The sequence below is a fragment of the Amphiprion ocellaris genome, chromosome 7, assembly GCF_022539595.1.
Source record: "Amphiprion ocellaris isolate individual 3 ecotype Okinawa chromosome 7, ASM2253959v1, whole genome shotgun sequence".
NCBI lineage: Eukaryota > Metazoa > Chordata > Actinopteri > Pomacentridae > Amphiprion > Amphiprion ocellaris.
The window spans coordinates 20285582-20309185 of NC_072772.1; the positions used below are offsets into that span (position 1 = coordinate 20285582).

Consider the following 23604-nt stretch of genomic DNA (forward strand, 5'->3'; position numbering starts at 1 on the left):
TAACTGTCTGTTCGTCTCTGTGGGCGGGGGTGCGCATTCCAATACCATAGCTTTACAAGGCCAGTCGCTTTATCCTTTTTTTTTTTGGCCCTGTTCTGTTCAGCGTGTGGTGGAGGGAGAGAGTGAGTCAAGTTGCTAGCTAGCCCTCTGACAGTCAGGCCCAGTCCTGCTCTGTCCTGCTTTGTCGGCGTGTAGCTCTCCTTCGCAGTCTGGATGTGTATTGTGAGAGTTGAACTGAGGTGAAACTACTCTCTCTATCCACCCGCCATCCTGCTCAGGGGGGTTTAAAGTCCAGCCCAGGGCCTGCTGGGGCAGTTACTTCAGCCGTAGAATGAGAGAGGCCCACCAGGGTTTGTAGAGCTTTGGGAGAGGAGTTGCAGACAGACTGAACCAGGTAAAGGTCAGTAGCGTTGAACAAATATTGTTGCACTTTATGTCAAAAGTAGGCCAGAGAACAAAAATGTTGTAGCATTTTGTTGGTTACTTTTACAGTTTAATTTTTGTCGAGTGACTGTATGTGTCATTTTAGTTTGTAGTATTGTGGCTCATAGCATTTTCATGACAGCTCTGACTTCATACAGTAAATACTTCTAGTGTGATTGGGAGGAAGAAAAAAAATGCTGAATAGAAAACACGTGTTTGTAATGCATGGGCACTCCTTGTGAGTGAGTGATTAGATTTCCACTCACTTTTTTCCTCCTGCCTGTGTTGTCTGTGTACACAGGAAAGTCTTCTGTAGTCAGACCTGATTGTGCTTTGCCTTCATGCAAGTCAGGCATTTTCACAACGGCTCATACTAGCGGAAGAATTACTTTGGCAATTGGCTTCAATATGGCTAATTTGATTCACGCTCCCTCAGACAGCTTTTGTCGTGACTCAGAGGCTGAAACTTGTGCAGCAGAGGAATTTGCATGGCGGTTACTGTTTGGATATTGTGTGCCTCGGTGCTCAGACTGAGAAATGTAGCTTTCATTGAATGCGAGGCATCTAGCGAGTCACAGCAAAAGGGAGGACACAAAAAGGGTGGACGACTGTAGGCGTCGCTCCATGGGAAGGCAGCTCTTTACAAACATGTCACTCTGCTCACCCTGACATTTTTCTCTTTTCTCTTCTTTGTTTGAAGTAGGTTTTCTTTCTCAAGTGCTGCTGATCTGTTATTTGCCTGTTCTTCTTTTTGTTATCTCTGTTTACTTACACCAGCAGCTCCTCTGTTTCTTTTTCTCCATAGATAAGAATAAGAGACCCTAACCAAGGAGGTCGAGACATTACAGAGGAGATTATGTCAGGGGGCCGTAGTGGCTCTACTCCAACACCACCACAGGTGAGCTACAGTACAGTGTTTAGAAGTAAAGCACTCAGCACAGCAGGCATATAAGCAGCACACTGTTACATTTTACATGCTTTATTTTAAGAAACTAATTTAATTGTATGAAACAAAAGACAGTCTTTTTTTCTTTATGCTCGGACTAACTGGCTCTTTGTTGGAATAGTCCTCTTTTTTTGGTTTGTCTGTTTCAGTACTTTGTAAAATCAGTTTTAAAAGATGCTATATAAATAAAAGTTATTATTATGAAGCGTGATCAAATCAGTAGAAATGGCAACAAGGACTTACTAACACTCATGTTTTCTTCTATATTCTAAAAAAACAGTCTTTGATTATTACCTGACAACTGCAGCTCTTTTCTGGCATCTGTCTAAACATAAAAAATCTAGTCTGTATGTTTCTCTCAGTTTCTACTATGTAAATGTTGGCCTGCTCTGTTATAACACTCACATCTACATCTAAAACAAGGAGTTACTTGCCCTCACTGTCCATATGTTACTACTTACAAGGAATGCTGCAGATTACCAGTCCTCATGTGTTACTGTAGCCTGTCAAAATCAAACTGGCTTGTTCTTGGCTCTAAGAATACTCACATGTGGTGCCTATAGCCAACTAAGGACTAACATGAAACCATTTTTTCCCTTGTCAAATGGAAACATTTGTGTTGTCCTCTCCACTAAAGTGATTTCTGTGTGTATTTCTCCCCACAGACAGCCATATCGGGATCAGAAAGTACAGCAGTGGCCCAGGCCAACGGTGAGAGCATCACAGCTGCTGCCACACCAGCACTGGTTAGACCAGGTGAGTACCAAGTGCAGGGAGCCTTTAACACAATCACACAAAGATAGGAATACAATTATCTCTGATATTAGTCTGAATTATCCTTATACTTGAGCCGCTAATACTTCATAGACTTTATAGAGATTTCTTGGAGATCCTGTTTTCTCAGCAGCAGTTGGTCTACCCACCTGCATTTTTTCAACTATTAGCTTTTATTTTACCTTCAGTGAGTCCTAAATTTAACTTGAACAGTAGAGTTCTTGAAGCATTTTATCTTACTGCTTGAAAATCAAATGTTTCCAGCTAATGGTTTCCTCTGAAGATCAGTTTACAGTTAATAGTAACTTTAACTGAGAAAAGACCTTTTAGCTAAAAGAGAATTAAGTTATCCCTTTTGCAATGCATGAGTTCATGTTTCATAAATTTGCTTACTTACTGCAGCAATTTGGGACTAAACCTAATTACTAAAAAAAGACAAAAGTGTATATATAAGGGCATTACAAATCACAGCCTTCAGGGACACAGAAGGTCCTTCACATGTTAAACTACAGTGTCTGGAAGATGATGGACTACTAGCCAAGACTGTTAATGGGACTCGAAACAAGTTGTGATGGACAAATGTGGCTTCTTTTGAGCAGCTATTCAAACATGTAGTATAAAAATCATGTCAGACACAAAGACTCCTTCCTCTTTTGATGTCATTGTGAAAATCATGAGGAAATGAAAGGTCGATGTGGCATTTATTGTTTTGTATTTGCCTCTTATTCTACCCACATCAGAGCTCCACTTCTCAAAACTCTCTAATGCAGTTTACCGTGTTTTTAAGTGAAGTCATAAATCTTTCAGAATTATTGACCCGATTCAAAGCAACCATTTTGACTGTTCGACATGGTGTTCAAAGCTGATTTAGAGGGGATAGTGTGAATTAGGTATGTGGCTGTGCAGCGTAGATGTAGAAGGAGGTTTGGTCATGCTAGACGAGAATTGGTGTGTACAACAAGTTGTTCAACTACATCAGAAGCCAAAAGGGTTCGTAGCCCTTTTGATAGGCCACACTTAAAAGTGAAATGAACAGCTAGGTGTCAAAAATGAGGAAAGCTGATAATTGTTTAAATATGGGGGTAACGGTATTAGTTTCAGTCAGTTTCTCCTAGAAATGCAGTCATACTGCTTCTCTTAGTTGTTCACATGAAAAGTGACGGAAATAGCAGAGTGAGGGCGTACTTTCTAACTTCAACACAGCAGAGCAAAATGGGGGTAAACATCGCATGGTAGGTTTTCAGAGAACTTCGTTTTTGGAGGCAATGTTGATTGTTAATACAAAAAGGTCATTGGCCAACCCGTGTAACATTTTGTCTGCAGTCTTATTAAAAACAATGTTTTCCTTTTGACCCTCCAGATGACAGAGGGAAACCTACACCTCCTCCTCTGTCAAAGACCCCTGAACTTGCTAAGGGTGAACCCATCCACACAGAGGCTACGTCCTCTGACACGAACACTAAAGCCCCTGCAGCCCCTCTACTGTCAGAACCAGAGAACACCTCTCTCAACACTATTTCCACGCTTGCACCAGGCACTCCTGTTGCAGACGTGATGGATGCTCCCCCACCTCCCAGGGAACCCACACCACCTCTGCAATCAGCACCTGAGGTACCTGCATACCCAGCACCTCTGCCTGACCCTGTCCCCAACTCTGCTGCACAGAACAAAACGGACAAGAAAGCCACAGAGGCAAAAGAAGAGGTGGTGAAAGAGGTGGAGACTAAAGCAGAGGAGGCAGCTGCCTCTTTGGACACACCCCCTGCTCCTCCCTCCACAACTAACGGTGTGGCAGAGGTGGAGCCTGAAAAACTCTCTGTCACGTTACCACCCACTCACCTGGAGGCTCCTTTGGAGTCCCCCATTGCACAGCCTGAGGAACTCCGTCTACCGAATGGCCTGCCACTCCCAGCTCCTCAAGACCCTGAGGCTCCTGCCGTCAGTACAGCTGAGCGTGACGACAGCCCGATAGCTGAGCCAGATATCAGCCAGCAAGCTGTAATGCAGACCTGCACGGCTGTCCCTCAGGCAGCACCTACAGCAGCTGTTCAAACCACACCTTCACCCATTGACCAGTCAGCACCTGCACCAGCTGTCCAGGAGGGTCCTGCTGAACCAGTTGTCCAGGCAGCACCTGCCCAGCCTGAGGTACAAGAAACGGTTCCTACAGTCGACCTGCACATTAAGGAAGACGCTCCAATATTGGAATCTAATGCGAAGGAGGAGACGACATCTCCTGCAGAGACGGTTTCCATAGTCGACGGCACCCCGGAAACAGTGCCCACTCCTCCCCCTCCCACAGTGGAGGAGAGAGAGGACACCCCTCCTCCTCCTCAGACCGTCGCCCCTGCCCTTGTAGAAACTACTATGCAAGGTCAGCTTCTTATCCATACTTGTGTGTTTATTTTGTGCTGTCTACAAATTGCCACAAATCCTTTATCAAGCATGACAGTCTACATCATCCACATAAAATATTCTTGTGCACCAAGACTCTTCTGTCATATGTTTGAGCTGATCTGAGGCTGCTTGTCTCCTGTCTTGTAGCTGCTGTGTCTGTGCCAAAGAAGAAGAGGAAGATGAAGGATCTCAACAAAAAGGAGGCGGTGGGAGACCTCCTGGATGCCTTTAAAGAGGTGCGTCTGCATAAGAGCATTTGTTCATTTATTTCCATACTTGTCTTACCTGTTTCAGTAGTATACAGCTACTTCAGCATTTTAAGCCAAAAATAAACACCTAAATACGACACTGCAAGGAGACGACAGGAGCCTTTGTCAATTCCAAGCGTTTTTCTTTATCAAATATACATTTTAGTCGTTTTAAGATTCTAAACTGTTTCATCTTTTATCAAGGAGCAGGTTGTGGTCCCACCAGAGCCTGAGCCAGCCCCAGCACCAGAGCCCCAGGCTCCTGCTGCTTCTCCTCCTGCCCCAGAGGAGGCGGACTTGACTTGGGAGGATAAGGAGGACAAGCTGGACGCTGAGAACATTCAGCCGGACCCTCCGAAGCCGACTGACAAGAAGTACCAGTACAAAGAGGGTGGGTCTCTGAACCTTGATACCTTTCGGTGCTCTATGCTGACAATTCAGTTTGAACAGTGATCTTATCTTGCTGAGATTCCCAGGTTAGCTGTGTGTCAGTTGATTAAGTTTGTGTTTGCTTCGTTGAAATTGAGGGAGTGGCATTTTCCCTGACTGTGCTTATGTTGATGTGGGTGTTCAGTGGAAGATGGTAGTAATATGATGGCAATGCAGATTATTTGATCAATAAGCTATGAGCAGCTGCACTGAAACCATCAAGCAGAGTCATGGGTCTTAACACTTTGACTTCTGATGTTTTTTTTTTTTCTCTGCAGCTCATTAATGCATGCTGCCTGCAGATTCAGGTCATGGGAAACTAGAGAATCTCCCATGCCAGTTTTAAATACTTCAAAGATGTTCTTTGTGTTAAAGAGTTTATTTTATGAATGAATATATTTGCTCCTTGTGGAGATTATGATGTACTGCAGTATCTACAGGCAAACAGGTCTCGGGTCACTCTCTCTCCCCCACTGTGCAGCACTACTTTGTTGAGTAGGTGGCATTGCATTTCCAACGTGTTTCTATTTCCTTCTCAGGAAAAAAAAAGACAAATATGTCACGTAACCGTTTTAGTAAAACAACATTTTCTATTTTATGCTTCTGTTTCAGAACAATGGAAGCCAATAAACCCAGAAGAGAAGAAGAAATATGACCGAGAGTTTCTTCTGGGATTCCAGTTCATCTCAGCCAGCATGAACAAGCCTGAGGGTCTACCAGCCATCAGCGATGTTGTCCTAGACAAGGTACAAATATTTACTCGTACTCCTCTGAATAATTTCTCTTAAGCACATAATCCAAGCTTAATTTTTCTTTTTTATTTGTTTGTAAATTAAAGAACATTCCATATGTCACTGAAGTTTTTTTGCATGGTTTTGATCACCAGAGAAGCATTAATGGATTGTCATTAAATTAATTGTATCGAGAAACATAAAAAGCCAGAATAAGATCCCAGCACTACATTTTAGCGAATACTGTAATTAAGTTCTATTCCTGGTTTTTCTCTGTGTTCAGGCTAATAAGACTCCTCTGCGTCAGCTTGACCCAAGTCGCCTACCAGGGATGAACTGCGGTCCAGACTTCACACCCTCCTTTGCCAACCTTGGCAGGCCTGGCATGGGAGGAGGAAGCAGAGGACCTGTAAGTTAACATTTTCTTGAGGTCATCTGCATTCTGCTCATGAAGATAACAGTCCTTGAGTAAAATTATGTCTCTCATACCTCTCCCACATCTTTCACCCCAGCCTCCTGGTATGGGCATCGGAGTTGGTGGTCCACGTCGCTCTCAGCAGATCCAGAGGAAAGAGCCAAGGAAGATCATCACCAGCATGTCACTCAATGACGATGTGCAACTGAACAAGGCAGAGAAGGCTTGGAAGCCTTCACTGAAGAAACCTGCTCGTAGCCGCGGGGGAGAGGAGTCTGAGGAGAACGATTCAGAGCAGGCTAAGACCCAGGACCTGTTTAAACGGGTTCGCAGCATCCTCAACAAGCTGACCCCTCAGAAGTTTCAACAGCTAATGAAACAGGTGACGGAACTGACTATTGACACTGAAGAGAGGTTGAAAGGAGTCATAGACCTCACCTTCGAAAAGGCCATCTCCGAGCCAGACTTTTCGGTGGCCTATGCCAACATGTGCCGCTGCCTTATGGGGGTAAGTGGTGCCACACTCAGTGTGGAAATATGTGTTAATAAGCTTGAACCTTTACAGTCGGACTGTTAGAGTTTAGATATTACCTTATGATATATTTGAATATGGTGGGTTAAATGATAAATTTGCCTTTATGATGGTATCTTTTAGGTCAAAATCCAATTTGGAGAAGTTAATGGAGGTGGAAATAACTTTTCAAATGTGATTTTCCTGGAAAAATCCCTACCTTTGTCTCTAATCTTACTCACCAGCTAAAATGCTGTAAATTCTTTCACGTGATCAGTGTGAAGTGTTTTTCTCATCTGTTTGATATCTGGACTTTTTCATCGAAGATAAAAGAACATCATTACCTCAAAATAATGATGTGTGCGACCAGTTTACCGGTCATGTTTATACGATTGGTTGATAATAAGCACAGGAGCATTTGATTCAACCTTTAGCACAGGATAACAAAAACTGGTTATTTGATGAGGAAATAAGATGAGTACTCTGCTGCCTCAACTCCTACTGCAGACACATCAATCAGCCACAACATTAAAACCACTGATATAGTATATGCCGCCCTGGTTCCAAAACAGCTCTTACCCTTTGGCCCATGGATGCAGGACCTCTGGGGTTCATCTCAGGACGTGCCATGTTCCCATATAATAGTGAAACGGATTTGTAGTAAATTTTTTAAATATCGCAGAAGAAAATCTGCTTTTTTTCATCACATGCTTTGGAGCAAATAAACTAGGTTATAATGTTGTCAGAAGGTGGTATTATGGGCTACGTGACACACTGCATGAAAAAGAAACAAACAATGCCATGGCCATTGACAAGAGAAAGAAATGGAGATTGTTGTTTTCAGTTAGCAAATTTGTGGATATTCTTTTATGTCAGCTGATATTTGTCATGTTTTATGTTGCCTGGAAGCGACAACAGAAGAAATTATGTTAAATGTCAGCTGTGTCAGAACTTGTTCAAAAATGATGATTCTATGTTCCATGAGATGCATTAACCCTTCGTCAAAGGACAGTAAAAGCAGCTCAAGTGAGCATATGTAGTTTTTCAAATTCTGCTGTTTCCATTAACTTTTGAAAAAAAAAAAATGGAAACATGGCTGGCAATAGGTTGCTTAATTTGACCAACAGTCTTTTAAAAATGAGAAAAGGTGGTGATTTATTGAATATTTCTTTGATTTAAAAGTGTATATTCAATATTTAGTAGGAAGAAATAACTCAATAAACTTTGATAATCTCCAGATTTGGTTGGGATTTATCTTTTTACTGTAGGTATGAAATCCAACCATGCTTTGGCAGTTCTGTATATCATGTTTGTTGCGAAATACAAATTCCATTACTTGACTCCAGTACGACCTTAAATTAGTGCCATGTGTCTGGGCCACTGATCTAACCGATGGGATTGAAGAACTGAGGAGCTTCTCTTGACCTACATTGGCCAACATTCTGTCTTTTTTTTCCTCACTCTTTTCTAACAGACATTTTCTCTGTTTTTCAGCTTAAAGTCCAAACCACAGATAAGCCGGGAGCCACTGTGCAATTCCGCAAGCTGCTACTAAACCGATGCCAGAAGGAGTTTGAGAAGGATAAGGATGACGATGAGATCTTTGAGAAGAAGCAGAAAGAGCTGGAAGCTGCATCAGGGGTATAGTGCTGCAATACGAAGTATGGGTTGGGTTCTTCATTTGTGCGCAATGGAAATGTTGTTGGTGGTTAAACTTTGCTGTGTGGCAACAAGTATTTGAACTCGTGCATCACATCTATATTCAACATGGTGATGTTTTACAGTTAATATCTTAAACTTCAGAGGTACAGCTAACTATCTCTCCTATACAATTTCAGTATCATGCATGTGTTCATGTATCCCTGGCAGGAGGAGGAGAAGCAGCGGCTCATTGAGGAGCTAGAAGACGCTAAAGACAAGGCCAGGAGACGCTCACTGGGCAACATCAAGTTCATCGGCGAGCTGTTCAAGCTCAAAATGCTCACAGAGGTCATCATGCACGACTGCATTGTAAAGCTACTCAAAAACCATGACGAGGAGTCCCTGGAGTGCCTGTGTAGACTGTTGTCCACTATTGGCAAGGACCTAGACTTTGAGAAGGCCAAGGTACAAAACACGCATTTTCTCACAGTTATGGAGCATGAGGAGGAAGAAGAGCTTGTTAGACACTCAATAAAAAGTTGTTCTTGTCTACAGCCACGTATGGACCAATATTTCCATCAGATGGAGAAAATAATAAAGGAGAGAAAGACCACCTCCAGGATCCGCTTCATGCTGCAGGATGTTCTGGACCTTAGACGGGTAAATAATAATGCAAACACACATATTGTATACACTAAGTTAGTTTGTATACAAAGCTGGAGGAATACAAGCTTTTTGCCTACATGGAAAGTGGTTGTGAGACGAATCAGTCATTACTAAAGTGTTGTGAAAACATCTCTGGTTATAGAGTGACTTTAAAAATGAACAAAACATGTTGAGTAATTACCTCCATGTCAAAGGCAGGCCATTATCAGCAAAACATTTCATCAAACTCAGACTTGTTCAACAGAATTTAACAAGAAATCCCACCATATTAGTTAGGAATTGTTAAATACTGTTTACTGACAAACAGACATTTATATTTTGTTGCACAGGCATGTGAATTATTTGTCATCTCTTGAAGTGCTCAGTTGTGATTTTTGTGATTTAGCACTTTGTGGTAGTTTTTTTTGACCGTGTGTGTGTTTAAGACTACGTCTAGACTAAGCCAGCTACATTTGAAACCACATCTTTTTCTCTGAATTCTGGCCTTTTTCTTCTGTTTTGGGATTACATCGGTAGCCTTTCACATGCCGTACGCTTTATTGTTTGGACGTAGTCTGTGACTGTGTGTGGTGCTGTGCACAGCCCAGAGAAACCTGCACTGGTCCTTTAGCCCTGGCCTGTGTGAATCTCATGTATGGGCTCAGAAAGAAACGTCTTCCTCAGCTGTTTAATGCAGGGCAGCTCCCAAACACAGAGCTACTCTGTGCCATAGGCTGAGACAACACCATCCCTTTTAGTAGCGTGTTAATTTGTCTACTATTGGCTGAATTAACACATCAACATAATCTTTAGAAAGACTATGTTGTGTCATATGTGTGTCTCATGGTAATTTCCAGTGTTTTTTTTCCTGAACTTCCTTCTGTTTATTTCTGCTTTGTAAAGCCGGGTCAGTCTCGTGGTGTTGAAGCTTATTCCTCTGAAGGAATGCTGCAGTCCTGTAGTTAGGCTTCCAGTTCCACCCACACAGTGTTACAAAACCTGCTGTCTTCGGTCTTTTTACAAAATCAGCTGCTCCAAGTCAGTGCGGTGGCCCAGTTTCACTTTGTAACTCGTACTGTATCTTTTTTTCCCCTTTCTCAATGACGACAGAGGTGACAGTAGGATGTTAATCTCTTGATCCCTTTTAATTCTAGTCTATCATGACCACACTGGTTGTAATAGTTCTACTGTGACACTGATTTAAAGAGAGAAATACATGTTATTGCATTTGTATCGTCAGTCAAAATGAGAAATACTTCAGTCCAATTAGATCGGTGTTGTTTATCTGTCTTTATAGTCAGTAAAGGTTATATGGACAGAAAAATAGCAATAGTATTTTCAGTCTATTAACAGATTTTTTAATGGAATTTTTTTTTTGCCTGTATCTTTTTTCAAGACATTGTATTTTCACATTCAGAACTCCTTGTGAAGGCAAATCATGTCAGAACCAGAGCAGTTATTGTTTTCTTTTGTCATTGCTCACTGCTGTCCTCTGTTCTCCCCCACCAATCCCAGAACAACTGGGTGCCCCGGCGAGGCGACCAGGGCCCCAAGACCATCGACCAGATCCACAAAGAGGCTGAACTTGAGGAACATCGGGAGCAAATGAAGGTGCAGCAAGCCCTCATCTCCAAGAAGGAGTCTAGTGGAGGCCCAGGAGGCAGGATGGGTGGAGGTGGTCCTGGAGGTCGTGGGGGCCCTCACACTCCAGGTCGTGGGGCTCCTCCCCAGGACGAGGGCTGGAATACAGTCCCCATCTCCAAAAACCGACCTATTGACACCTCTCGCCTTAGCAAAATCACTAAGGTAAGAGAGGGTAGGCATGTTTCACCTGGTAATAATAGACATCGTAGCCATTCAGCACACACAAACACATTTTCATCAGTTTAAAGCTGCACAAATCAGTTTGTAGCTTGTTTGTAACAAGTAGTTTCTGTTTTCCAGACTCCTGTTCTTGACTTTAACAATCAGTTACTCGCCCCTGGTGGAAAAGGCACATGGGGGAGCTGGGGTAAGGGCAGCAGCGGTGGCACCAGTGCCAAACCTGCAGATTCTGGTAAGTCTTCCAGATGGATGTGGTTATACATCAAATAAAAATATAGCTGAGTAAGTCAAAAGTGTAACTCAACTTGTTATGTGTCTGTTTTTCTCTCCAGGCTCAGAGTCAGGCAGCCGTCCAGCCACCAGCACTCTGAACAGGTTCTCAGCCTTGCAGCAGCCTTCATCCTCCTCAGGCTCCTCACTGGACTCAGACAGAAGAGTTCCTCAGAGGTGAGCAACAGATAACAATTTTCACTACCAGCTACCATCTATTCAGATCTAACTGACAACGTGGGACTGTACAGAATTCTCATTTCCTTTATGCACTTGTGGTGTTTCTCTACAGAAACAGTTCGAGTCGAGAACGCAGTGACCGATTCGACCGCTCCGATCGTGGCAGTGACCGCTACGATCGCCGAGATGACCGCGACAGAAACCGGCTGCAGGTCACTAAACGCAGCTTCAGTCGTGAAAACGAGGAGCGGAGTCGGGAGAGAGAGCAGCGTGGGTCTGCCGATCCCGTACGCCGAGTGGCGAGTATGACAGACGACCGAGACCGAGGTAGCAGAGAACGAGCCAGGAGCAAAGAGAATGGTACGTGGTGGAACATAGCTGTGGTATGGACTAAAAGTAGATGTTTCATATGTTCGCTGAAGATCTTTCTACCAGGCTGATGAATAAAAACTGAGTTACAAGCTCTATCCTGCTCTGAATCAGAAGAGCAGACTTTAAGGTTAACAGTTCCCGTTTCAGAGCTCCACGGTCAACAACAGTACAAACATAGATGCATTACCAATTCTCCTGATCTTACACATGCGAGTGTGGAATATTTATAGGTTGGAGGTCTATGTGGGGCTCTGTGGCCCTAAATTCATATTTTATTTACACTTCTTCACCTGATATGAAAGAATAAAGTATGTAAAAGCAGCATATGAAAGACACAGCTTAAGAGTCTTATGACAAACATGTGGTCATAGGTAACTACTGTCTGTTTATCTGACAAAAGAGATTTTACATCAAAGTTTCAATGCCGGTTACTGATTTTTATATGAATGGTGACTTTAAAGCTCAATGAAGACATGACCTTTGCTTGATTTTAATAAATGCATGTGTTTTCTGCCACCTGCACAATTTAAATGCATCTCTAAGAATCCGGTTAGGTGGGAGTTCCAAATAATGTGAATGTAATTTAATAATTTTTTTTTTGGGTCCATATCTTTGAATTTCTAGAGTTGTTTTATTTCTATTTTTGTTTTGCGTGTGAACAGTGAAGCGGGAGACAGCTGCCACCCCTCCACCTCCCCAGACTCCCACCAAGCCTGCCTTGACAGAGGAGGAGTTGGACAAGAAGTCCACGGCCATAATTGAGGAGTACCTCCATATCAACGACATGAAGGTAGAAACTGAATAAACTCCCCTACAGACATCCACGTGTAGCCCAGAATTTGTGAGTCTGTGGACTGTACACATTACTTGTGTGTTTGCTGCACGAAAGATTCTCCATCATCCACACTTTTACAATTTATCATTATTAATAGAGTTGGAATTGAAGTAGTCGCTGCTAGACTTTGGAGGTGCTTTGATTTGTGCACGATTTCTATTGACTGTTATCTGAAAATTGTAGGAAGTTCTAAATTCTCACGGAAATCCTGTGCTATGTCCACAAATCATAATTCAACGGAAAAGCAACAAACTCAACAGAAGGGCATTCCATAGTACTCAGCCTGTCTGAGGAATAATCACTGACAGTTTGGTCACCAGCTGCTAAATCCTGTAAAAAGCTCTAAATCACGGCCTGCCTTTCAGAAAGTTTCACAGGAGGCCATGTGTCTTTCTTTGTTCGATATGAAACGTGTATAGGGGTGTGTGTGTGTTGTAATATGAGTGGAACTGCCTACCCGTCTGCTGTCTGCATTTACGGTTTGTTTTGGTCAGCACACACATATGCAGAAACCGTGAATTGGCCTTTACACAATAACACAAGAATGCAGGCACACACTGCCAGGCAACTGAGGCCGGAAGATGCCTTATGAGTTACCACTGACTGTCTGTCCCCCTCTGCCCCAACAGGAGGCTCTGCAGTGTGTGCAGGAGATGAACAGCACTCCACTCCTGTTTGTGTTCGTACGAAACGGGCTAGAGTCAACACTGGAGCGCAGCACCATCGCCAGGGAGCACATGGGCCTGCTGCTGCACCAGCTCATTAAGACCGACATCCTCCCAACACAACAGTACTATAAAGGGTCAGTATGGAGCTCCACAGCGGTGGTGCCACAAATAAAAACAAACTAATGGGCAGCTATTAAAGTAAACATGAACATATGAGGCCAAGAGCAAATTCAGTTTGACCAAACTTTTCTGTGAGATACATTACTATTTTAAGAGTTTTAAGACTTGACTAATAAAGTTTACAACAGCAAGACTTAAAATTACCAGATGCCCACAGGGAAAATGCTGGCTTTAGTTTCGCAATTAGTCTCTGAAAAGTGATTTTCTTTTAAGCAGTTGGTGAAATTAAGAAGTTTTTAAAGCACTCCTTCTCCTTTGCCAAAGAAAGGCAGGTTCCATATGTTGGTGTCAGCATGGTGCCGGGCTGCGTAGCTATTCCATCTGTTGAGAAATGTTCAGCTTGTTCTTCATTCCTTAATCCTTAAATGAACTTGATGTCAGTGTACTCTGTATATGTTTTTCAGGCTTCAGGAAATCCTGGAGGTGGCTGAAGACATGGCAATAGACATCCCCCACATCTGGCTTTACCTGGCAGAACTGATCACTCCCGTGCTGCATGAGGGAGGCATCCCCATGGGAGAACTTTTCAGGTTAGTCCCACAACTCCGAAAAAGTGAAGCTAACTTTCAAGTTGTTGTAAATTTGGTAGTTTGGTGATTAACTCATGCTGACCTGTTTGGTCTCCAGGGAGATTTCAAAGCCTTTGATCCCACTGGGCCAAGCTGGAGTCCTGCTGGTCCACATCCTCACTTTACTCTGCAAAGGAATGGTAGGAGTGATCATGATAATCCATATTTTATGTTGTTCTGTGTATGTGTTTTCGGCATGATTCAGGGCAGGTTTTTTCTCTGAGCAGTTTTATATAAACCCTCAGTGTTTTACAACCTGTCTGTTTGTGAGGGTAGAAAACCCTCTCGAACACCACAATTAACACATGTTGGAATCAAAGTCAGATTAATGTTAATGTGATCAGTGAATGTGTTTGTCCATCAGTCTACTAACGTCTGTATCTCCCCCATCAGAGCCATAAAAAGGCAGGCACAATGTGGAGGGAGGCAGGCCTCCGGTGGAAAGACTTCCTCCCTGAGGATGTCGATGTCAACAAGTTTGTGACAGAAAAGGTGAGAAATGAAACTGATGGTCTTGAGTGAAGTCTGGTTTTGTCATAGACATCAGTGTAATCCTGGTGCAATAAAAAATAATAAGAACCAGGAAGCTCAGGTCAAGACTGTGTCCCTGCTGGATTCTTGCAATAAGAAAACAATAATGAAAAGTTAAATGTGAGTTTGTTTTTACATACTGAAGGAGAACCAAAGGGAGAAAAGGTAAAGAGTTGTATAAGGTACCGATTTTAGTTTAATCAAAAAAGGCTTAAAATATTTTTTCTTTACTTCTATAAGTGTGACATTATTTATGAAAAGTTTCTGAATGCACTTTCAGCAAAACCTGACTGGAAAATCCCCTCTGACAAAACATAAAATACCTAAATCGACTTATTAAATTGGTTATATTTTTAAATGTCTAATGCACCTATTCATTTATCCACTGGTTTTCTGTTGCCTATTCAGATCCATGATTGATAATTGCTTAATGATATTTAGGGTAATTATTGCTAATAGTGCTGCATTTAAGAATTGTCTAGATTGTTGATGAAGTGTTTGGTCTATACAAGATGGAAAACGCAAAGAAAAATACCCATTACAACTTCAGAGCCCAAGTTAGTCATCACATTTCTTCGTTTTTTTTTTGTGAGCGACAGTTTATCAAACTGAAAATTTGTGAATTTTTTTTTATATAATACACACACACACACACACACACACACGTGTACATATATAATGCAGCACAAGAAAAAGGAACATGTGTTTTTATGATGAACCTGTAGATCAATCAACTGATCTGTTCAGCTTAAATTGTTAAACTACTGAAAATTATTGCTAAAATATAAATCATGTTATACAAATGTGGATTAGTTCATGCTCTTCTTACATGGGTGCGTGGTATGGTATTAATGTGGTCTTTTAAAATCTGAAATGTAGTTTGGTGATCTCTCATGCTGTCCCTCTGTGTAGAATGTGGAGTTCACACTGGGCGACGAGTCAGAGAAGAGCAGAAAGAAGGAGCTGAGCTCTACGGAGTTGACCAAACAGCTGGACAGACTGATCCAGGACAAGGCCGACAACCAGAGGATCTTTGACTGGGTTGAGGTTGGTGTCCTACTTCATCTTTGTTTCTTTTTAGTTTAACTGAACGCCTTAAAGAAGGCTTTGTTGATGTCTGTTTTTAAGTAGCACATTAATGAAATCAGCTGTAACAAATTTTAGATTTTTTTCCTTAAATTCAGTGAAGCCAGGTTTAGTTAGGACTGCAGGGTTTGTTATGTTTGCACACAAGAGAGACAGCTTCTGACAGTGTAACCTTTAATGTCAGTCATGCAGTTCTGACATTAACAACCTGCAGACACTGAGTTTTATTTTACCCAAATACCCTGATATCTTGCGTTTTAAGGTGCCAAGTTGGTTTCATTTAGGGGGGAAAAAGTCAGACAGAGGAAACCTGTCAAGTCAACAGCAGCTGATGATTGCAATGCAGAAAGCAGAGCAGTAGGAGCTATACCTGCAGAACTAATTACTCATTGGATTTTCACAGGTTGTAGTGTACCAGTCGAAATTAGTGAAAGCCAGGACTGATGGTCGAATTTATTGCAATTACAGGTCATAAACCAATTTGCAGTTTTGCAAGTCCAATTTAGACCAACGTAACTCATCATAGGACCGACGTAAGAACTAAACAGGAAATAAAACACAGCGATATCACATTAGTTTCCTCCACAAATACCACAGTATTTCCTTTAAACCATAAAGTTGAGAATCTATAATTACTGTACCTTGTTGCCACTTTGAGCTGGAGCTGAATTCCTTGTCACACCTTCCTCTCTTACTTATCTCTACTTCTTTATCATTTGTTTCTCTCTCTGTGCTCCTTATCATCAGTACCGTGTACTTTTCAGTTCACTACGTGTGTTCAGTGGCCTTTCAAATTATAACTTCTTTTATCACAGGAAATGGCAATATAAAACACAAGAAGTACATTTCACAATAAAACTCCGCATATTTTAACCACAATTTCTGCATGTGTGAATACATTTTTCTCTTTGTAGGCCAACCTAGATGAGCAGCAGACCTCCTCCAACATGTTTGTCAGAGCGCTGATGACCTGCATCTGCCAGTCAGCGATCATCTGTGAGTCAATCTGGAACGTTCACAATCCTTATTAGAGACTGTTAGTAATGGTGGATAATTGTGGATTATATGTAGAAAGACTGACATCACTGTGAGGATGTGAATGAAACTATGCCAGTGAGGTACAAAATGTGTTCCAGTTTCAGTGTTAAACTAACCTAGAAACCCACACTTTTGTGCTGCAGGTGAAAACCCCTACAAGGTGGATGGTGAGCAGATCAAACAGAGGGCCAAGCTGCTGCAGAAATACCTGAAAGATGAACAGAAGGAGCTGCAGGCTCTGTACGCCCTGCAGGCCCTAATGGTGCAGATGGAGCAACCTGCCAGTAAGTAACTCATTCAAGCTCATGGTGTCCTTTGTCATATGAATATGAGGTGTGATCAAAAAGAATATGTGGCTATAAAATAGAAAAAACTGTTTCTGATTTAAATTTGACAGCTATCCCCTTCAAAGTCATCTTTCTCTGCAGTGATACACTCTTCCCACTGCTGTCGCCACATTTGGAAACTTTCATGCCCATCCAGTTCTGTAAAGCCTTAATTATACTTCTTGGTAATGTGCACATGAACAGTTGTGGACACCACAAGCCCATAATTGTTATTATAATATCTTACAGGCTGCTTGGAAAACACGTTCCATTATTGATACTAGATAAACTTTATATGTTGCGTTCAAGTGCACCACAGTCCATGTAGTCCGTCATTCGGATCCATGCAGACCCTGGTAACACTGGTCTGCGCTCGTCAAACACAACACACACTGTGTCTCCTCCACTGTGTCAGAATATTGACCCTTCAACTTTAATTCGATTTTGGGAAGGAGTAAAAAGCTGTAGGGAGTAAAATCTGAGGTAGTATGGTGAGTGGAGAGTGACGATGTGTTTTGGTGCAACCAAGGAACTTGCATGTTCTCAATGCGTTGAGTGAGTGCTTGGCACGATGGATCATCATTTATTTCCAAAATGTTTTCCCTCATGTGCCCTGGGACTTTACAGTAGCACTCAGTGTTTACAGCTCAGATATGGGGACTAATTCAGAATATACAACCCCATGAATGTAGAACAAGGTCACACACCTCTTTCAGTCCTGGACACTGCAGACAATGTTACCTCCCCGAGAGCCAGGGAATGAGAAGAGTAACAAATATAAAGAAAACTGAGTGAAGAGGCACTCAGTCATGTAACAAAAAGTAACAAATATTTACTTACAAAAAATTTTTTAAAAAAAGCCAAAATCCAACACAAAGCGAGCTTCCTAAACATGGAGTTGATCCCACTATCAAAGTCCTTTAAGCACCACACTCTTGGCTGTAGGCAGAATGCAAGACACCACCACAGCACACCTGTAGCGACTGTCAGGGTGGATCGACTTTAAACACTCCCCACTGTTTGTAAAGGAGCCACAGATACATCCACACACCACTCCTCCACTGCAAACACTGCTGTTTGGTCTGTGGATGGGAGGCGCAGATGAACCTCTCAGCACCAGTGATGGTCTTCAACATGAAGGCTGGCTAATCCCAGCCTGCTGACTGAGATCCCCTCTGGCTTCAGCACAGTCCTGATGTTCACTGGTGACGTTCTAGAAAGTCCTGCATCATGAGATCACTGCTCACACCTAATGTTTGCACATCAACACTCTGCACTCAACAGGAACAGAATTTTAACTTTTTGATCGCACCTCATATTTGACATTTGTTACCACTTTCAAATGCACATTTCTGTCTCTATATATACTTTCTGTTAAAACAAATAAGAGCACTTGACTTTCCAAATATAAATTGTAATAAATGGTTATGTTGGTTCTTTTGCAGTGAAATTTGCTTTAAATAGGAAATAACTCGAACATTTCCTGTCTCGCCCCCCCCCCCCCCATCAGATCTGCTGCGGATGTTCTTTGACACTCTGTACGATGAGGACGTGATCAAAGAGGAGGCCTTCTACAAGTGGGAGTCCAGCAAAGACCCCGCTGAGCAGCAGGGTAAGGGTGTGGCCCTCAAGTCCGTCACCGCCTTCTTCATGTGGCTCCGCGAGGCCGAGGATGAATCGGACAACAGCTAGGAGCCAGTGGAGAACCAGAGGAAGTTCAGAAAGGATTCTTGGGGAGAGCGAATGTTCTGTGGATGATTCAGAAGCTGAATCAGCAAAATCCTTCTGCATAAACAGAAAAAAAATCAAGAAAAAAAATTCTTCAACTGGGAGAGATTGTATTATGGATCGAACGTTCGATCTTTTTTTTTTCGTTTTTGTTTTTTGTTTGTTTTGAGTTTCTCGTTTTCCCTGCGCAACCGAATGTCTTTTTTGAAATAAATAAAAATATGGGATTAAATAGAGAGAATAGATATGAGAGAGAGAGAATGCTGAGAAGCGTTACAAGCCGTGGGAGATACAGTAATGCTGTTTCCTCCAGTATTTTTTTGAGGTTGTTTTCAAATGGCTTTTCCTCGCCACGGCAACACTATTCAAGACATTTTGCTTCATGACAGATATGAAAAAACAAACTCGAGGCTGTTCACATCTATATTTTTGATGAATCACCCTTTGTCATGTGGATGCGACGCGGCAGCACTGTCATGCCACATGTACGCTGTTTGATCTACATGATGCGCTTATGTAGACAACTAGCTTTTTGTTTCTGTTTTCTGACGTTGGATGATTGGAGTGTGTGTTTTTTTAAAAAAATAGAAAACTACAAAGAAAAGTGGCAAGAGCTGTCTAACAGACATTTCAGACAGCAGTTTCAGTAACGGTTGTGGACTACCGAGGATTTCACGCTGACTTTACGAGGACGGTGTCACTGAGGAGAGGGGCAACGAACACTGACCATTTTGCTGCTGGGGGGTGACGATGCTTCCCTGACACCCCTCAAAACCCCGGCGCCCTCACCCACCCTGTAACCTGTCTGTTTTACTCGTGACCTGCGCTTCAAAAAACAAACTGTGGACTGCGAAAGGGAGAGCAAGAGCGAGGGCTCATGGCTGCACCCTCCTCCAAAGCCTGTTGTTGAATTTTAAAAGAGATAAAATATCACTATTGAAACTTGAATAAAGTATAGAGACAAAAATCCACTTTAATGAAAAAGGACTTTAAAAAAAGAAAAGTTTAACAGTACCAATCCTAAGGCCTTTTTTTGCTTCCATGAATGGAAACGCATTTCAGGAGAGTTCTGTAAATATGTGATGGATAGTTTTTTTTTTTTCAAAGAGAACATGCTAATGTAACCCCCCTCCTCTGAAACAAAGTGGCAGTTTTTCCCTGTATTTATATTTTTCTCTCCACAGCTGGCAGAAGGTGCTTGTAATTATCCAACCCAAGTCATTGATTACAGTTTCATTGAAAATTTGTAAATACTTTTTTGCTTTACTTTATTAAAAAGATATTTAATTAAAGAAAATTAATGCCTCTTTTCACGTCCAGAACTGGAAGCGATAATAAAGATCGTTAGAAATACACGCGAGACACCAGTGCTTGTGCTTTTATGGTGGCAGCCATGAAGCCGACTTTCCTTTGCCTCCTTGATGCTGAATGTTCACTTCCCTCTGTGCTGCCAGACAGTTTTATGGTGGTGGCCAGGCTGAGACCACCACTCACTTTAGGGTGGCAAAATGATATCATGTACATTTTTAAAAAAAATTTTAAGCAAATCTCTGTAGACGAAATACACTGCCTGTCCAAAAAAAAAAGTCACCACTTGGATTTAACTAAGCAAATAGTTAAGATCCTTCCATTGGATAATTACTGCAGTGATGAATATGTTTCAGCTGCAACAACTTATTTAACCCTAGCTGATGTAGTGAGGAGCTTCTCATTTATAAAACAACCATGTTGGAAGACATATCCTGTGGTCATGGAAAGGATGTTAATCTGTCTCAGAAGGGTCAAATAATTGGCCTGCATCAAGCAAAGAAAACAACTAAGGAGATTTCTGAAACTACTAAAATCGGGTTAAGAACTGTCCAAAGCATTATTAAAACCTGAAGGATAGTGGGGAACCATCATCTTTGTAGTCGTAACAAACTCTTAGATGGTCGTAGTTGATGATCAACAGTAGAATTCAAGGCTATGTTCAATAGTGAAAATAAGATCATTTCCACACCCACAATGTGAAGGGAACTCCAGGGACTGGGACTAAACAGCTGTATAGCTCTAAGAAAACCACTGATCAGTGAGGCTAATCAAAAAAAAAAAGACTTCAATTTGCTAGGTAGCACAAAGATTGGACTCTGGAGCAATGGAAGAAGGTCATGTGGTCTGATGAGTCCACATTTACCCTGTTCCAAAGTGATGGGAGCATCAGGGTAAGAATAGAGGTGGATGAAGTGATGCACTCATCATAGCTAGTTCCTACCAGCCTGTGGGGGTTAGAGTTATGATCTGGGTCAGATTCAGCAACGTTATGTTCCCAAAGAATGAGGTCAGCTGACTACCTGAATATACTGAATGACCAGGTCTTTCCATCAGTGGAGTTATTCTTCTCTGATGACATGGACATGTTCCAAGATGATGATGCCAGGATTCATGGGGCTCACATTGTGAATGAGTGGATCAGGGAGCATGAGATGTCATTTTCACACATGGATTGTCCTCCACAGAGTCCAGACATCAGTCCTACTGAGAATCTTTGGGATGTTCTGGAGAAGACTTTGCACAGTGGTCCGACTCTCCCATCATCAATATAAGATCTTGGTAGAAAATGAATGCAACTCTGGACAGAAATAAATGTTGTGACATTGCAGAAGCTTATTGAAATGGTACAATGGTGAATATGTGTCGTCAGAGTTAAAGGTGGTTCAATGAAATATTAAGAGTGTGCAACTTTTTTTTGGATGAGCAGTGTAGTTATTTATTTAGTCATTCACTCTTGTAATTTACCTATACTGAATAGAATGCATTTAGAAGTACATGAGAGCTTATATGCAGTATAATTACCTTTTTACCTAACTTTCGGCTGATCAGAATTAGGAAAAGTTGCTAAATTTATGTTTTCTAAATTGTTAATAAAGCTCAACTACTTTTTAAATGCCATATAAGTACAAGAAAGACACTTGAACCAACTGTTTCCTTGTTCCTTTGAGATATGACATTGTCCATCCAACTTTTAATTTTTTACCTTCAGCTGCAGGTTCTGGGTCAGTCTTCATTGTTCAGAAGTTTGTATGACTTTATTTCATTACTCTTAAATGTAGCTTTCATCCCTACAGTCTTTAGGAGTCTGTACAAGAGCTTCAATCAAATCGACAGTGGAATCTAAATCATACTCTACATTTTAAAACATGTAGTGTCTTTATATTTAAAAAAAACATTTTTATGTTGTATAAACTTTTCAGTGGCAATAATACAAAATCTTTGAATCCCTACATAATCAATTTAAGTATTTGAGTTGGTCAGAACTACTTAGTTTTATATGATTGAATGGGGGATCAGGAGCTAAACTCAAGCTATTGTCCTTCAAGCTAAGTTACCTGTGATGTCTCCTTTTTTTTTTGTTTTTCTAAAAAGCTGTAGCATGACATTTGGGCTTGGCTTTAAGCTAAACCTTGGCATGTACCAGCTATAGTGTAGACCTCACAGGAGCTGTAGCTGCTGACGTGTATCAGTTGTTAGAGTAGATATCCTGTTGCAGGTTAGAGACTGATAGTACTCTGAGTCCCTGAGAGACGGTGTGTTGGGACAAACAGCCTGCTGGTTGGAACGTTTCAGCTGGCCTCGAGAAATAGTGCTGTGGTCAGCAGGAGAAATTATGTAACTGGTAGCTGGGACCACAGGCTAGAAAAACACGGATGAGGCATCTGTTATGTCATCCCCGTGTTTCTAACATGATGGCTGCCTACACTCAGGAGGTTCACGCTGAACTCAACACTGCTGGACTTTTAGGGGAATTCCAGACGGCGAGGCATCTGTGAACCTTTATTTGGTTACTAAAAAGGAGTTTAAGATGGACAAAGAGCCAAGAAACACAAGAACAATTCTGCCAAGTTGCAGTTTTGAATAGAGTTTAAACGTTTATTTTCCTCCTCTAGGCTTTGAGCACTGCAGTGTTTTAATCCATTGCAATTTGAGAGTTAATGCCGTTTAATGTCATGAAACGAGGACTGATTTACAAATGCTGGATTAGGATTAAGTCAGTGTTCAAACACGTAATGCAAAGCCTAAATATTTGCTGCTTAAAAACTTAATAAAGTAAAAGGAAAATATAAAGTATATGATCAAATCATCACTTTTAGAATTGGAATATCAAAGAATTCACTACAAAAACCCACTGGAGTGTAAATGTCCCTTTAATGGGAATTGCAGTCTTGACTGAAAACTAAATTATATATGTAGAAAATGTAGGTAGAGGCAAACATTAAATGCGATTTATCAAACCACTACATCCACTGGTCTCACTGGCATTGTCAGCTATGAATGTACACACTGAAAAAAGATTGTGAATTTCAACATGGTCATGACATAAGGTCAAGGTACCGTGTATGATTACTGAGGGCTTTTACATTACAAAGTTCATAGACTGTTACCACAGACCTCTTGGTTTCAAAAATCCTCAGATGGTTTCTCATTACAAAGACTGTTGAGTACAAGGGGGGCAATTATTTATATTTCAATTGTAACACAATAACTGAGATGAAAAAAGAAATATTCAGCTTCTAAAACCTGCTTCAGCTCCTTTAGTTACATGAGTTGTGTTTGTGTATTGCAATCATCAAGGCAATTCATGCGACAGACTTTCATAATTTTCATAGTACACACCCACAGCATTTCAGCTCTGCAATGTATTTCAAGGTGCATCACACTGGCCACGTCTCATTTGCGTAAGGTTTATGTATATGCTACAAAGCATTCATCCATGCTAGCCACTTTTTTCTCAGTTGTAGTAGACATCCATCTTTCCTTTGAACCTGCCCAGTTTTCCAGTCCCTGCCAGTGAAATTATCCC

General features: G+C 41.6%; 1 protein-coding gene and 1 non-coding gene across 11 annotated transcripts in view; both read left to right on the forward strand.

Moving 5' to 3' along the window:
* LOC111577109 (eukaryotic translation initiation factor 4 gamma 1-like) overlaps positions 1-20127 on the forward strand; it is a 44173-nt gene extending 24046 nt beyond the window's left edge. For 7 of the 10 annotated variants that reach the window (XM_023283203.3, XM_023283207.3, XM_023283208.3 and 4 more), the window contains 24 exons: positions 1229-1321; positions 2035-2125; positions 3504-4517; positions 4688-4776; positions 4993-5179; positions 5830-5963; positions 6232-6357; positions 6461-6871; positions 8369-8515; positions 8744-8980; positions 9071-9175; positions 10676-10966; positions 11105-11216; positions 11317-11431; positions 11547-11794; positions 12469-12596; positions 13271-13443; positions 13894-14019; positions 14117-14198; positions 14452-14550; positions 15502-15636; positions 16590-16671; positions 16857-16997; positions 18550-20127. In XM_023283203.3, coding sequence (XP_023138971.2) covers positions 1229-1321; positions 2035-2125; positions 3504-4517; positions 4688-4776; positions 4993-5179; positions 5830-5963; positions 6232-6357; positions 6461-6871; positions 8369-8515; positions 8744-8980; positions 9071-9175; positions 10676-10966; positions 11105-11216; positions 11317-11431; positions 11547-11794; positions 12469-12596; positions 13271-13443; positions 13894-14019; positions 14117-14198; positions 14452-14550; positions 15502-15636; positions 16590-16671; positions 16857-16997; positions 18550-18731 — 4548 coding nt within the window. In that variant the 3' untranslated portion in view covers positions 18732-20127. Of the gene's footprint in view, positions 1-73; positions 401-1228; positions 1322-2034; positions 2126-3503; positions 4518-4687; positions 4777-4992; positions 5180-5829; positions 5964-6231; positions 6358-6460; positions 6872-8368; positions 8516-8743; positions 8981-9070; positions 9176-10675; positions 10967-11104; positions 11217-11316; positions 11432-11546; positions 11795-12468; positions 12597-13270; positions 13444-13893; positions 14020-14116; positions 14199-14451; positions 14551-15501; positions 15637-16589; positions 16672-16856; positions 16998-18549 lie in introns of those variants that run through there. The other 3 variants (XM_023283213.3, XM_023283214.3, XM_023283206.3) reach the window with 3 other exon arrangements.
* On the forward strand, positions 8215-8288 carry LOC111577128 (small nucleolar RNA SNORD66). The gene has a single exon (XR_002746888.2). It is a non-coding gene; the product is annotated as a small nucleolar RNA SNORD66 (small nucleolar RNA).
* Positions 20128-23604: the final 3477 nt, after the last annotated feature.